We start from the raw sequence: 17,430 nt of genomic DNA on the forward strand, positions 1-17,430 counted from the left end.
AAGATACTAAATTGTCCATGACCGTGTGACATTAAACTTGTGAACTAATGAATCTTGTTTAATGAGTAACTATCGTTTTTGTCATGAATGTAACCAAAGTGTAAAATCCTAATAAATAAATAAAATAATCATTATTGTTATTTTTTATGAATCGATCAGTAATATACACCGATCAACCATAACATTAAAACCACCTCGTTTCTACACTCACTGTCCATTTTATCAGCTCCACTTACCATATAGAAGCACTTTGTAAATCTACAATTACTGACTGTAGTCCATCTGTTTCTCTACATACCTTTTTTAGCCTGCTTTAACCCTGTTCTTCAATGGTCAGGACTCCCACAGGACCACTACAGAGCAGGTATTATTTAGGTGGTGGATCATTCTCAGCACTGCAGTGACACTGACATGGTGTTGGTGTGTTAGTGTGTGTTGTGTTGGTCCTGTGGGGGTCCTGACCATTAAAGAACAGGGTGAAAGGAGGCTAACAAAGCATGCAGAGAAACAGATGAACTACAGTCAGTAATTGTAGAACTACAAAGTGCTTCTATATGGTAAGTGGAGCTGATAAAATGGACAGTGAGTTTAGAAACAATGAGGTGGTTTTAATGTTATGGCTGATCAGTGTATGTAGGATTTGAAGGTTTACAAGAGTGCATCTTAAACTAAATTGCTTCATGTACCTGGTTTAAGGTTAAATCTTACATACTGATCAAACAAGGCTTCTTATTTAGCTTCAATAATGACATCTGCCAAACTGCTGCTTTCACAATAATTTATTATGAACTATTACACAAAAATCAAAAAACAGTTTGTACCAAGGTCTTGTTCCATGACTGAAGGTCATTGTATTTTCACACAGGATATTACAAAATTCTCTCATCAGCAGTAATTTATATTTAATGGTGCACTCTCATGATTGCACTGGGTGAGGCACTTTCTCTACAAGTGGGACACGGCAGTCTCTGCGAACTGGAGGAGTGTTCACGGTGAAGGCAAACTCGACACAGCAGATGGCCGCAGGGAAGAGAGTAAGCAACCGGACTGGAGTAAATATCCAAAGATGATGAGCATGACCCACATCTGCTCTGACCTGAAGAAGAAACATTGCCGGGGGGGAAATACAGGATTTAGACAGCTTACTTTTAACATCCAGATCATTTAGTTAAACATTCAAGGATTATTTTCCATCTTTATCCCAGAAGGATAAACCTGGTTTTTAAACCAAAAGTGAAAACATGTGATGTGATTTGTGTGTCCTGTCACACCCTTTCACATAATTTGGCATATAATGGCTGCTTGACTGCTTACTGATTTAGTAGCCATTAATGTGAACCGCTCCCAAAGCCAGGCAAAGACTTATCTGACTAGCAAAACAAGTTTCACACTGGTCAGTAACACGAAAGTTAATTCATACATAAACCATTTACTCTATACAGCAAAAAGAATGTGGACACCTAAATACAGGATCTGCATTTTAGATAGAAAAAACTGTATATTTAATCATAACTTTTTGTTAAAGTAAACTTATTATTACTTAAACGTTGGTTCTAGAGGTTATAATCTGAACTACACCAGCAGATTTACTTTCTACTGCAACTATAGTAAACTAAATAGTACATGGACACCCAAACATAGGGTAACATTTTTAAGTAGAAAATAACAGTGTCTATTACCATTACTTTGTGTTAAAGTAAAACTATTATTAATTAAAGGTGCATGGAGTAAAACGTTGGTTCTAGTGGTTATAACCTGAACTACAGCAGCAGATTTTTTCCAAAGCAACTATAGGAAACTAAAAAAATCTATGGACACCCAAATGTAGGGTAACATTTTAAGTAGGAAATAACATTATCTAAACCATAACTTTGAGTTAAAGTAAAACTATTATTAATTAAAGGTGCATGGAGTAAAACGTTGGTTCTAGTGGTTATAACCTGAACTACAGCAGCAGATTTTTTCCAAAGCAACTATAGGAAACTAAAAAAATCTATGGACACCCAAATGTGGGGTAACATTTTAAGTACGAAATAACTGTATCTGTAATCATTACTTTGTGTTAAAGTAAACATATTATTTAATAAAAGTGCATGCCATAGAATGCTGGCTCTAGTGGTGAAACGCTGAACTACAGGAGCAGATTTATTTTCCAGTGCAACCATAGTAAACCAAAAATATATGGACACCCAAATATATGGTAACATTTTTAAGTAGGAAATAACAGTATCTAAATCATAACTTTGTGTTAAAAGGTAATTGAGTTCAAGTTTTTCAGCCCCAGCAATAGCTAACAGGTGAGTAAAATCAATGAATAGAAGCTAATTATATATACTCTTGACCTCCAACAGTCTGGGAAAGGCCCTGCAGGTGCCAGCATAAATGTGACTTGTGTCCTGAATTGAGCCCTTGACCTATATTGCACTGAATATCTTTGGGATAAACTTGAATGCTGAGTTTATTGTTTGTCTTTGCCTCCTACCTCCTGCGCCGTCTGGCTTCGGGTTGCTTTGTGAGGTATACGTGGGTAAACCTTGCAGAGCAGAACTCAGCGCGTCATCTAAACTCTGAGACAGGCGCTGTTCATGAGAAGCTTGGCTGGAGTTTGTTTCTGAAAGAAGTCAGTAAGGAAATTAAACATAGAAGCTATTATAGCCAAGAATAATAAAATTAAATCTACGAGGGTTCTTCAAAAAGGTTCCAAACTTTCTAAACTCTATTTATTAAGAATTTCAAAAACAAACTCTATCACTTTTCTACGTCACTTTTCGACGCATCCAGCGCCGTACCAACTTTTTAACACCATCAGCAAAACATGTTTTTGGTTGAGCTCGTAGCCACTGATGCGCCGCTGCTTTCACATCATCATCATCACATGAAAATCTTCTTCCCCTTAAAGCTTCTCCTCACAGTTTCTCAGACACGACTGATTACTACTCCTCCCAAACTTACCGCTTGTAACTTAGAGATAAATGTGCGGAAACTTTTTGAAGGTCCCTTGTACTGTACGTGCAGTACTTACCTGTGGCGTGGTCAGTACGTCCATCTGTTTTGGGCATTTTGTATAAGGGAGATAAAGTAGATATATTTGCACTGCTTGAGGAAATTGTTGACTGATATTTCCTTTTAATTGAGTGTCCCAAGCTCCTCCCACTAATACTGGTCATTCTAGAAACAGATGCCAGTATAAACTCTGGCTTCTGTTGGATTGAACTATTGGATTGAACCTTAGATTCACTTAGTCCACTGCCTTTGTTTTCATTGTTGAGTTGATTGCGTAGGTTCTCTGTGAAATCTGAACTCCCTGAGCAAACCCTTTGGGTCTGTGTCTCAACAATTCCTCTCTGTGAGCGTTGTGTACTAGTCTGGTCATTTTCTGCTGCTGATGGAGTGACAAGTCTGGATGGTTGAGCTTCGCTCCGGCTGCTCCTGTTTCCAATTCCCGTACATCCGGTTTGTAATATCAGACTGTCAATGCGGCTCTTCAGGAGGGGGTTAGGAAGTGGTTTCGACTCCTTCGTAAAAGGGACACCAGTGAAAGGATCATTAGGCAACCTTCCCCATGTGGCTTCCCTTTTCTGGTACTCCTCCAAGGTGCTGTTGTCCACAACCATACCACTGGGCAAGATCATGGGTAGAATCATAAGCTCCTGGGTCAGAGGGTCCAGGAACTCATCAGGAATTTGAGTTTCTGAGGAATCAGGGTCAGGGCTTGGGGATTTGGCTGAGGTAGAAGCTGGTGAGAGCAATGGAAAATGCCTCGGTTGCAAGCTATTAAACAGAGCCTTTTGAAACTTTTCCACTTCTGAAGCAGTACAACAGTCTGCAGGAACACCCCAAACCGCCAAGGACTTAATTCCTAGCACAGTAGAAGCAGCACAGTAGGGTACAGTGATACGAAGCTGGGTCACTGAGCTAAGTGAGTGGAATCCCCGGCTCCAAAGCTCCTCCTGCCTAGCATGGATCGGAGGTTCCGGTGGAGGTTCAGTAAACTGTGTTTGAGTTCTGTGTTTGAAATTTGGATGCTGGAAACACGTGAGCACCTCCTCGTTCAAATCACAACGTCCAACAAGCCAAAAATGTCCACTCTCTTGTTCATGCTGTACAGTTTTAGTCAAATCTGAGCTGGTATGGATCTCAAGCCTTCGAGGGACATTGCCACAAGGCCAAAGCTCAATGTCCACACGGTATAACTTGACCTTCATCTGAAAGTGCAGCGTCACATGTACTGGAGGACGGAGGAAGTACTCCAGCTTAAAACCTCTGCGTCGAGCAGCTGGGTCCCCAGACAGGAGGTTGGAAACATCACAGCCATCAGCACACAGCTGTATATGGGGCAAAAAAACAAGAGAGGCTTAAGGATACACTGAAACATCTGTGGCCACACACGAACAGAACAGGCCAGCAAAGACAAATATGGAAAAAACACTTTAGTCTTGGTTCTAAAGCTAACTTAACTAAAACTGCATCGTTACGACATATGGGGATGTGTCTGACATGTCAAAAGCAGATACACTTTTAAAAAGAGACTCACAATACTGACGTCTTTGAAATAAAACATGTACATAAGTATTTAATCATCTTATTTGAGTTGATGATTGTTTTTTTGTTTATTAGAATTTTAACATCATGTTTTACACTTTGGTTGCATTCATGAGAGGAACGGTAGTTAGTCATTACTCAAGGTTCATCAGGTCACACAAGGTTATACCAAACACACTCATGGACAATTTAGTGTCTCCAATTCACCTCACTTGCACTTCTTTGGACTGTGGGAGGAAACCGGAGCACCCGGAGTAAACCCACACAGACACAGGGAGAACATGCAAAGTCCACACAGAAAGGACCCGGACCGCCCCACCTGGGGATCAAACTTAGGACCTTCTTGCAGTGAGGCAACAGTGCTACCCACCCACTTAGCCACCGTGCCACCTATTTGAGTTGATGACATTTAAACTGAGTTATGACTATTAAAATTGTAAGACAATAATGTTTTCTTTTGAACTTGTAATTAGCAGTAATATTATGTAAGCAATATTAATATTAAATAACAACAAAACATATAACATGTACAACAGCAACAAATTCTCAGTGACCTGAGTAAGAGATGTGGGTTAGTGTTAAAAACATCAACCTACCTTGTTGCAGTTGGCAGTGGTCTCAAAATGTGGCAGGCAGAGGTTGACCACCATTCTGACCCCATGTAGGAGCTAAATCAGGTTGGACATTATTGCCAGTGATCTAAAACACACAACGATCTGTTAATTGATTGCACTGAAACAATTTTTTAAAAGAGCAGCAATTATCCACATGCCTGCAGCGTAACATGTTAATTTTTATATAATATACATACATACCGTGAAGGGAAACAAAAAAGTATTTAGAGAAAAATAAAACAATTTCTTCTTTCCTGCAAAGTTGTCTTTAACACTTACAACTCTGAGTCTACAAATAAGCTTTTTGAAGCAATTTGGTATAATTTTAGATCTTTTTTTTTTTTTTTTTTGCAAATGACCTTTAATTCCTTAAATAGGTGGCTCAGTAGTTAAGGTAACAAACTAGTAATCAGAAGGTCACCAGTTCCAGCTTCAGCACCACCTAGTTGACACTGCTGTGCCCCTGAAATGTAAAAACCTCCTATTAGGACTGTTGTAGCTCAACACTATCCCACTACTGTGCACCTGTGCAAAACACGTAATTCTCAAATGCTTGAATTGTATTAATTAACAATGTAAGCTGCCTTAAATACAAAAACGTCTGTTACCACTCCTTACATTTTAATTGGTTTAAAGACATGTAAGCAGCTTCTTAATAGAAACCAGACTACAGTTACTTTGGCTGTATGTTTGGGATTTAGTTTTATGGCTAAACATTGCTTTATTCATGTTACCTTACATGATGTACTGCCTGCAGAGAATTAGCCTCACACCAATACATGGCCGACACTTCCAACAACATACAACTAGAGTTGCTTTCTATCATTTGCGTAATATCTCTAAAATAAGAAATATACTATCTATTAATGACGCCGAAAAACTAATCCATGCGTTTATAACTTCTCGGTTAAATTATTGTAATGCTCTTCTAACTGGATGCTCTGGTAGATCCATAAACAAACTCCAGTTAGTTCAAAATGCAGCAGCTCGAGTGCTAACTAGAACTAGAAAATTTGATCATTAGTCCTGTTCTATCATCTCTACACTGGCTGCCAGTTAAATTCCACATTGATTACAAAATACTTTTACTAACCTATAAAGCGCTACATGGTCTGGCTCCACAGTATCTGAGTGAACTTATTAATCACTACAACCCAGCGCGTCCACTTCGCTCACAAGATGCAGGGTTACTTATAGTTCCTAAAATTAAAAAGATCACGGCTGGTGGAAGAGCATTTTCTTACAAAGCTCCACAACTCTGGAATAATCTTCCTGCCTCTATTCGGGATTCAGACACAGTCTCAATGTTTAAGTCTAGACTGAAAACATATTTATTTTCTCAGGCTTTTGATTAATATAGACAAAGGCGCAGAGCTTGGGGGTTCTTGGTCATAGAAACTTGTGGTGATCAGGGATGTTGGGTTGCTGTCGTTCTGCCTCTCTTGTCCGATCACTCCGGTTTGGGTAGGAGAGGTGGGCGCTGATGTCCTGTGAAAGCCTTCATGACCTTGTTACCTGCTCGCTCTCCCTTTTAGTTATGCTGTAATAATTAGGGCTGCCGGAGTCTAAAACTCTCAACTAGCATTGTACATTATTAACTACATTCTTTGTTGTTTTACTCCAAAGGCATTCTGATGGAAACCTGTTTAACCGCCGAGGTTAAGGATTGAAGTCGAGACTGCCATGACAACGATGCTGCTCCTGCCGGATGTGACGGGTCTGGAGTAATTGCACCAAGAATGACAAGAACTCACTACAGACTTTATTGAAGACTAGAGCGAATAACAACTCTATTATTATTTATCTATGTATTACCAGTTATAACTTTTAGATCATTTAATTCTGTGTTTGTATGATTTGTGTAAATCATGTATTTATTTAAAGTATCCTCCAGACCACCCAAGAAGGATGGGCCCTGCTGAGTCTGGTTCCTCTCAAGGTTTCTTCCTGTAATTTTTAGGGAGTTTTTCCTTGCCACAGTCGCCCTCGGCTTGCTCAACAGGGGTTTTTTGTATCTGTTGGTCCTGGATTTTGTAAAGTTGCTTTGAGACAATGTCTATTGTAAAAAGCGCTATATAAATAAAGTTGACTTGACTTTATAACAAGGTGTGTGTGTATATATATATATATATATATATACAGTGTATCACAAAAGTGAGTACACCCCTCACATTTCTGCAAATATTTCATTATATCTTTTCATGGGACAACACTATAGAAATGAGACTTGGATATAACTTAGAGTAGTCAGTGTACAGCTTGTATAGCAGTGTAGATTTACTGTCTTCTGAAAATAACTCAACACACAGCCATTAATGTCTAAATAGCTGGCAACATAAGTGAGTACACCCCACAGTGAACATGTCCAAATTGTGCCCAAATGTGTCGTTGTCCCTCCCTGGTGTCATGTGTCAAGGTCCCAGGTGTAAATGGGGAGCAGGGCTGTTAAATTTGGTGTTTTGGGTACAATTCTCTCATACTGGCCACTGGATATTCAACATGGCATCTCATGGCAAAGAACTCTCTGAGGATGTGAGAAATAGAATTGTTGCTCTCCACAAAGATGGCCTGGGCTATAAGAAGATTGCTAACACCCTGAAACTGAGCTACAGCATGGTGGCCAAGGTCATACAGCTGTTTTCCAGGACAGGTTCCACTCGGAACAGGCTTCGCCAGGGTCGACCAAAGAAGTTGAGTCCACGTGTTCGGCGTCATATCCAGAGGTTGGCTTTAAAAAATAGACACATGAGTGCTGCCAGCATTGCTGCAGAGGTTGAAGACGTGGGAGGTCAGCCTGTCAGTGCTCAGACCATACGCCGCACACTGCATCAACTCGGTCTGCATGGTCGTCATGCCAGAAGGAAGCTGAGGCACAAGAAAGCCCGCAAACAGTTTGCTGAAGACAAGCAGTCCAAGAACATGGATTACTGGAATGCCCTGTGGTCTGACGAGACCAAGATAAACTTGTTTGGCTCAGATGGTGTCCAGCATGTGTGGCGGTGCCCTGGTGAGAAGTACCAAGACAACTGTATCTTGCCTACAGTCAAGCATGGTGGTGGTAGCATCATGGTCTTGGGCTGCATGAGTGTTGCTGGCACTGGGGAGCTGCAGTTCATTGAGGGAAACATGAATTCCAACATGTACTGTGACATTCTGAAACAGAGCATGATCCCCTCCCTTCGAAAACTGGGCCTCATGGCAGTTTTCCAACAGGATAACGACCCCAAACACAACCTCCAAGATGACAACTGCCTTGCTGAGGAAGCTGAAGGTAAAGGTGATGGACTAAACCCAATTGAGCACCTGTGGCGCATCCTCAAGTGGAAGGTGGAGGAGTTCAAGGTGTCTAACATCCACCAGCTCCATGATGTCATCATGGAGGAGTGGAAGAGGATTCCAGTAGCAACCTGTGCAGCTCTGGTGAATTCCATGCCCAGGAGGGTTAAGGCAGTGCTGGATAATAATGGTGGTCACACAAAATATTGACACTTTGGGCACAATTTGGACATGTTCACTGTGGGGTGTACTCACTTATGTTGCCAGCTATTTAGACATTAATGGCTGTGTGTTGAGTTATTTTCAGAAGACAGTAAATCTACACTGCTATACAAGTTGTACACTGACTACTCTAACTTATATCCAAGTTTTATTTCTATAGTGTTGTCCCATGAAAAGATATAATAAATTATTTGCAGAAATGTGAGGGGTGTACTCACTTTTGTGATACACTGTATATACTCAGTGGGGTCAAAAAGTATTTAGTCAGCCACTGATTGTGCAGGTTCTCCTACTTAGAAAGATGAGAGAGGTCTGTAATTATCATCATAGCTACACTTCAACTATGAGAGACAAAATAAGAAAAAAAAAATCCAGGAAATCACATTGTAGGATTTTAAAGAGTTTTTTTGTAAATTATGGTGGAAAATAAGTATTTGGTCAATAACAAAAGTTCAACTCAATACTTTGTAACATAACCTTTGTTGGCAATGACAGAGGTGAAACGTTTCCTGTAAGTCTTCACCAGGTTTGCACACACTGTAGCTGGTATTTTGGCCCATTCCTCCATGCAGATCTTCTCTAGAGCAGTGATGTTTTGGGGCTGTTGCTGGGCAACACGGACTCCACAAATTTTCTATGGGGTTGAGGTCTGGATACTGGCTAGGCCACTCCAGGACCTTGAAATGCTTTTTACGGAGCCACTCCTTCGTTGCCCGAGCGGTGTGTTTGGGATCATTGTCATGCTGGAAGACCCAGCCATGTTCCACCTTCAATGCTCTCACTGATGGAAGGAGGTTTTGGCTTAAAATCTCACGATACATGGCCCCGTTCATTCTTCCCTTAACACGGATCAGTCGCCCTGTCCCCTTTGCAGAAAAACAGCCCCAAAGCATGATGTTTCCACCCCCATGCTTCACAGTAGGTATGGTGTTCTTGGGTTTTTCTTCTTCCTCCAAACACGACGAGTTGAGTTTTTACCAAAAAGTTCCATTTTGGTTTCATCTGACCACATGATATTCTCCCAATCCTCTTCTGGATCATCCATATGCTCTCTGGCAAACTTCAGACGGGCCTGGACATGTACTGGCTTAAGTAGGGGGACACGCCTGGCACTGCAGGATTTGAGTCCCTCTCGGCGTAGTGTGCTACTGATGGTAGCCTTTGTTACTTTAGTCCCAGCTCTCTGCAGGTCATTCATCAGGTCCCTCCGTGTAGTTCTGGGATTTTTGCTCACCGTTCTCATGATCATTTTGACCCCACGGGATGAGATCTTGACCCCAAGGGAGATTATCAATGGTCTTGTATGTCTTCCATTTTCTTACAATTGCTCCCACAGTTGATTTATCCACACCAACCTGCTTGCCTATTGTAGATTCACTCTTCCCAGCCTGGTGCAGGTCTACAATTTTCTTCCTGGTGTCCTTCGACAGCTCTTTGGTCTTGGCCATGGTTGAGTTTGGAGTCTGACTGTTTGAGGCTGTGGACAGGTGTCTTTTATACAGATAACGAGGTCAAACAGGTGCCATTAATACAGGTAACGAGTGGAGGACAGAAGAGCTTCTTAAAGAAGAAGTTACAGGTCTGTGAGAGCCAGAAATCTTGCTTGTTTGTTATTGACTAAATACTTATTTTCCACCATAATTTACAAATAAATTCTTTAAAAATCCTACAATGTGATTTCCTGGATTTTTTTTCTCATTTTGTCTCTCATAGTTGAAGTGTAGCTATGATGAAAATTACAGACCTCTCTCATCTTTCTAAGTAGGAGAACCTGCACAATCAGTGGCTGACTAAATACTTTTTGACCCTACTGTATATATACTGTATATATACAGTGTATCACAAAAGTGAGTACACCCCTCACATTTCTGCAAATATTTTATTATATCTTTTCATGGGACAACACTGTAGACATGAAACTTGGATATAACTTAGAGTAGTCAGTGTACAGCTTGTATAGCAGTGTAGATTTACTGTCTTCTGAAAATAACTCAACACACAGCCATTAATGTCTAAATGGCTGGCAACATAAGTGAGTACACCCCACAGTGAACATGTCCAAATTGTGCCTAAAGTGTCAATATTTTGTGTGACCACCATTATTATCACTGCCTTAACCCTCCTGGGCATGGAATTCACCAGAGCTGCACAGGTTGCTACTGGAATCCTCTTCCACTCCTCCATGATGACATCACGGAGCTGGTGGATGTTAGACACCTTGAACTCCTCCACCTTCCACTTGAGGATGCGCCACAGGTGCTCAATTGGGTTTAGTCCATCACCTTTACCTTCAGCTTCCTCAGCAAGGCAGTTGTCATCTTGGAGGTTGTGTTTGGGGTCGTTATCCTGTTGGAAAACTGCCCTGAGGCCCAGTTTTCGAAGGGAGGGGATCATGCTCTGTTTCAGAATGTCACAGTACATGTTGGAATTCATGTTTCCCTCAATGAACTGCAGCTCCCCAGTGCCAGCAACACTCATGCAGCCCAAGACCATGATGCTACCACCACCATACTTGACTGTAGGCAAGATACAGTTGTCTTGGTACTTCTTACCAGGGTGCCGCCACACATGCTGGACACCATCTGAGCCAAACAAGTTTATCTTGGTCTCGTCAGATTACAGGGCATTCCAGTAATCCATGTTCTTGGACTGCTTGTCTTCAGCAAACTGTTTGTGGGCTTTCTTGTGCGTCAGCTTCCTTCTGGGATGACGACCATGCAGACCGAGTTGATGCAGTGTGCGGCGTCTGGTCTGAGCACTGACAGGCTGACCTCCCACGTCTTCAACCTCTGCAGCAATGCTGGCAGCACTCATGTGTCTATTTTTTAAAGCCAACCTCTGGATATGACGCCGAACACGTGGACTCAACTTCTTTGGTCGACCCTGGCGAAGCCTGTTCCGAGTGGAACCTGTCCTGGAAAACCGCTGTATGACCTTGGCCACCATGCTGTAGCTCAGTTTCAGGGTGTTAGCAATCTTCTTATAGCCCAGGCTATCTTTGTGGAGAGCAACAATTCTATTTCTCACATCCTCAGAGAGTTCTTTGCCATGAGGTGCCATGTTGAATATCCAGTGGCCAGTATGAGAGAATTGTACCCAAAACACCAAATTTAACAGCCCCGCTCCCCATTTACACCTGGGACCTTGACACATGACACCAGGGAGGGACAACGACACATTTGGGCACAATTTGGACATGTTCACTGTGGGGTGTACTCACTTATGTTGCCAGCTATTTAGACATTAATGGCTGTGTGTTGAGTTATTTTCAGAAGACAGTAAATCTACACTGCTATACAAGATGTACACTGACTACTCTAAGTTAAATCCAAGTTTCATGTCTATAGTGTTGTTCCATGAAAAGATATAATGAAATATTTGCAGAAATGTGAGGGGTGTACTCACTTTCGTGATACACTGTATATATAGTACTTTTTTTTTTTTTTTTAGAGAAAAATGACTATTTGTATATACTTGTCCTTAATTTGATATGTTTGTGATATATTTGGTCTCCTGTGTCTAACTGTGGGTGGCTCGGTGGATAGCACTGTCGGCTCACAGTGAAAAGGTCCTTGGCTCAATTCCCAGGTGGAGCAATCAGGGTGCTTTCTGTGTAGAATTTGCATGGTCTGTCCATGTGGGTTTCCTCCCACAGTCCAAAGACATACAGTCAAGTAAATAGGAGATGCTAAAATTGCCCTGAGATGTGCGTGTGTGCGCGCCCATTGAGAGTGGGGATAGGCTCCAGCACCCCACGCGACCCTGATTAAGATAAGTGGCTTAGAAAGTGAATGAGAGCGTCTAACTGTGATGTGTAATCAATCCTTTAGTTTTAAGTGACCCGGAAAAAAGGTATACATTGGTTATATGTTAGGGTGACCATACATCCTCTTTTTCCCGGACATGTCCTCTTATTGAGACCTAATAAATGCGTCCAGCCGGACGCATCACCAAAAATCACCAAAAATGTCCGGGATTCGGCTTTTCTAGTCTGCACTCGCTATTCTGTGTGTATGTTTTTGCATTGGTTTGTTTTTAGGTCTTTTTAGGAGTGCATCTGTTTTGTTAAAATAAGTCTGATTTTCACGTGCACGTACTAACACAGAGGCTCTTGTCAACACCGTGATGGCCCTGCATTCTGTGGAAACTGCTCAGCAAGCACTAGAAGACACACCTTACTGCTGGGTTTACTGATGGGAGCAAGTAATTAAAGTGAATCAAATTAAAGTTAAAAACACTCCTAATAAGTCGGCTGATACGATTGTACAATACATCAAAGAAACTAAAAAATAAAGGGATTTTTATTTACAGGTGACAACTGTTTTTTTTAATTTGTTATTATTGTTTAGCGCTTAACGCTGAATGTGAAGGAATAAGATTATCTGACCATAAAGGCCCTTGTTAAAGAGCAGCTGTACATTTATTAAAGTTCAGTAACACAGCTGGATGGTTATTGACTCATTTGTCAACTATTTAAACCTCTACCCCATACACATTGCCATGGTGTCACCAACGACATGAAATAACCCCCTTCCCTTCCTTCCTTCCCCGAACCAGGCGTCCTCTTTTTTAAAAACCAAAATAAGGTCACCCTATTATATATATATAATATATATATACACCATATACACCCCCCCCCCCCCCCCCCATACAACCCATTCTGCACTCTGCACTTTACCATGTGTAATTTACATCTTGCACAATAACTGTACATCTCGGACTTTATTATTCCAGTTTTATTTTATATATTATATTCATTCACTTTTCATAATTTTGTACATCTGCACATAAAGAGTCCTGTATTATATCTGTATATATTGAACAAATGGTGCTAGTTTTTATGTAAGTTAATGTGTATATTTTTGTAATTAATGTGTATTGCAACTGTGAGGGACTGAGCACCTAAGCATTTCACTCACCTTTCACAGCTGTGTTAATGTGACTTTTTGATTTAGAATTTTTTGATTTGACTTGATTTGATATGTGGCTATGAACAATGTAGATAAAAGTAAGGAAGACACCAGGAGGTGTAACTCAAATAAAACAGCAAAACAAAACGGTATTGAGTCCTGAAAACGTTACCAATGTATTATACAAATATTCAGTAAATATTAAGCTTTAATTTTAATTTAACTGGTTAAAATGAAACAAAATAGGGTTTCAAATGCAAGCAAGTTTTAGCTGCTGCCTCGTTACACTGACGAGTTTTATTGCAAAATCTTATGGAATCAGTTCATGGTTTTAAACTGTAATTAACTGAGAATAATGTGTAAATATTTACATTTAAACTGCAGTTAGTAGCTGCTCAGTTTACATGACCATTAGCGCACATGCTAACTGGCTACATGCACACACATAAACACAGAATATATCTGTATTTTTAAATGTCTTTATTTTCCTTGTATCAACCGCTTTATTCTGGTCAGGGTCGCAGCGGGTTTGGTTCCACCGTCTGTAAACAATATTGTAAATATTAATAATAAACAACAAAAACACAAACCTTCACAAAAGCCCAAGTTCTTCTTCGTTTAATCATACCGCAGCATTTCAGCCTCGATACTCCCACCTAGTGTTCATACATTTATTTATACAACTAAACCGAGACCGTTAGCAAACATGGAATTATTTTTAATCAAAATAACGAATAAATATTTACTGCTTCGTTATATTCTATTTCTCTGTGGTGTGTACAGGTACTAAACACACAGAGTAAGTTATAAAACACAATAAAGCTGGTCCACAACCAGCATTTGTTCTGTTGTAATGCTTCTTTTGTGGCATTTGCTAATCACTTAACAGTAGCCTGTGTGTTATATGCTGGTCTTTGCTGGTCACCAACCAGCATTTACTGTGTTTTTATGCTGGTTTTTGATGGTTTCCATCCAACATTTATTGTGTTGTATGCTGGTCTTTGCTGGCCACCAACTGTGTTTTTATGCTGGCCTTTGCTAGTCATCGACCAACATTGTTTTTGCTGGTCTTTGCTGGTCACCAACCAACATTTACTGTGTTTTTATGCTGGTCTTTGCTGGTCACCAACTAGCATTTATTGTGTTTTTATGCTGGTCTTTGCTGGTCACCAACTAGCATTTATTGTGTTTTTATGCTGGTTTTTGCTGGTTACCAACCAACATTGTTTTTGCTGGTTTTTTCTAGTCACCAACCAACATTTATTGTGTTGTATGCTGGTTTTTGCTGGTCACCAACCAACATTGTTTTTTTTTTGCTGGTCACCAACCAACATTTATTGTGTTTTTATGATGGTTTTTCTGGTCACCAGCTGTGTTTTTATGCTGGTTTTTGCTAGTCACCAACCAGCATTTATTGTGTTTTATGATGGTCTATGCTGGTTACCAACCAACATTGTTTTTTGCTGGTCACCAACCAACATTTATTGTGTTTTTATGCTGTTTTTTGCTGGTCACCAGTCAACATTTAACTGTAATTGGTCTAGCCGGCCTGGTTGCAGAATCTTTCTTCATGTCATGCCACTTATGGCTTGTGAGGCACAGATGATTTATCTATTGGTTTCTCTTAAACTAATGATCACCTGAGTCTCATTTGCTCCAGATTGGGGTGTTTCTATATATCATGGTTTCCCCCTAACAGATTTGCCAGCTCCTCTGTTGGGAAACCTGCTTTTTCTGCTGGCGTAGGATGCCAGCACATTTTTCTTTTTAAGTTCAGCATCATGGTGAAACTGCCCTGGATGAGTGAGCTTATCAGATATTAAAACAATCGAGTGACACACCACAACCAAAACAGATCTAATAAACCTAGGCAAATAGAAAATATGGTTAAAACTGAGAGTATTAACTACACAAAGTCTATCACCTTAGTGTAACACAAACATAACTATACAAAGGACAAGATTGATTTACTTCTGTTTTTATTGAAGTATTTTTCCTGGGTATGCTTTCATCAAGCCATTACACTAACATAAATACAAACAATAAAAATGAGTATAAAACATAGCATTTGCGATCTAAAACAATACCATAATTACATTTATAACAACAACATCAAAAAGAACACCGATTTGGAATACATCTGTTGCATCAAAACAAAGTCTGCCCCAATATCTCATGTTTAAAAATTAAAGAAATGTTCAGTTGTTTCATCGGTACACAATAATTAGAATAAATAATAGCTGTCATTTTTTAAATATTCACACAGAGTATCTTGGTGTATTAACATGTTTACATAAATAGCAATAAATACAACACCCAAACCCATAGCCATATTTAAAAGAACTCAGCAAAATGTCACATTAGTACATAGCAGCAAATCTAGCTCTCCGTTAGAAAAAAACAACTTGTGCACCCTTTGGAAAAAATTAAACATACTAATTACCAAATAGTATGTCAAAACAATATGCGAAATAATTCGAAATCACATACCACCATAATTATAAGAATGGCATACTGTTATAAGTGTGGGAGCTGCACAGTACCAACAGTCCTGAGGACCTGGATTTAATCCTCACCTCTGAACACTGTCTGTGTGGAGTTCGGCAGGTGTGTTTCCTTCAGGCACCCCATTTTTTAAAAACCAAATTATAAAAACATACAAGATCAGCTGCTCTAAATTAACCACAACATATGAGTGAGTGAGTAAGAGAATGTGCAGGTTATATTACTAACTTGGACCACTTTTGTCATTTGCACCACTGGTTCTGGGTGGCATTGGACCAATGAAACCCTGACCAAAATAGAGCAGTTTGTTGGAAAAAAATATATTTAGGAGTATAAAATTATGGACCATTTATCTCTGGAGACTATTTTACATACTATTTAGTATGGTAGTATGAGGTTTGAATTCAGTTTTTCTCTTTTTGTTCATTCTGCTCATCTGCTTTTGTCTGACCATACACATGATCGTAGTTTCAGTCTAGAAAACATCACAGAATAAATAAAAGCTATTTTTTGTCATCTTACTTTTTTCTCGAAACAAACAAATACAAAATGACTTTAACATCATCTTTTTCAAGTAACTTTTTGATTTTTTGAGTGGGAACGTCCCGACACTCTTTGATGACCCATTGTGGTCGTTTTTAGTCACTGCAGTTTCTGTGCAGTGATGGAGAACCACGTTCCCCAGTATCCCTGAAACATGACTGATTCGCTCCTGTGCCTGTTTCCAAATAAAAAAAAACTCTAATCTGAATCCCTGAACCTTAAAACAACCGCCAGTTAAAAGTTTACATACATGTATAATTTCAACAATGTCTAAAACTTGTATTTTTTGTGACTGAATTGAACGCATACATCTTATTTCTGAAAAAAAAAATACACATTGAAGTTCTTTTATAAGTATAATGCATGTTTTCTAAAAAAAAATACTGATGTAATGTATAGTATAGTGGTGATGTAGAAAGTACCACAACGTCATGTAATTTTAAGGCATGGCCTCCTAATTCCTCATCAGTAACTGAATACAGCTAGTTAGTGGCTTGTCTGTGCCAATATAAACAGGGCTAGTTTGACTGCACTACAAGCATTACAATGGTAAAATCAACAAAGCTATATACAGATCCTAAAAAGCAGCTGTAACAGAGGTGTTGCAGTTCACAGTATTCATATCAGTTCATATCACCATGGGCAAAGAGGCTGCCATGCAAGAAAAAAACCCTGCTACTCCCCCCTTAAAAAACAAACAAACACATTTTCAGAGTTTTCAGACAACTCATGGTAAACTTATAAAAGAACTAAAATAAATTAAAGTTCATTTAAACAAGAAGTATTTGTTCCTGTCATTCATTCACAGAAAAAACAGT

General features: G+C 39.8%; 1 protein-coding gene across 1 annotated transcript; it reads right to left on the reverse strand.

Annotated features, from left to right (window-relative positions):
- Positions 1-796: 796 nt before the first annotated feature.
- On the reverse strand, positions 797-14,188 carry ubox5 (U-box domain containing 5). The gene is made up of 5 exons (XM_062998267.1): positions 14,155-14,188; positions 5,139-5,241; positions 3,023-4,325; positions 2,483-2,611; positions 797-1,096 (listed from the first exon to the last, which is right to left on the reverse strand). The coding sequence occupies exons 2-5, from the start codon at positions 5,190-5,192 to the stop codon at positions 903-905; spliced, it is 1,680 nt and encodes a 559-aa protein (XP_062854337.1). The 5' UTR covers positions 5,193-5,241; positions 14,155-14,188; the 3' UTR covers positions 797-902.
- Positions 14,189-17,430: the final 3,242 nt, after the last annotated feature.

Source organism: Trichomycterus rosablanca, chromosome 7 (genome assembly GCF_030014385.1).
Source record: "Trichomycterus rosablanca isolate fTriRos1 chromosome 7, fTriRos1.hap1, whole genome shotgun sequence".
NCBI lineage: Eukaryota > Metazoa > Chordata > Actinopteri > Siluriformes > Trichomycteridae > Trichomycterus > Trichomycterus rosablanca.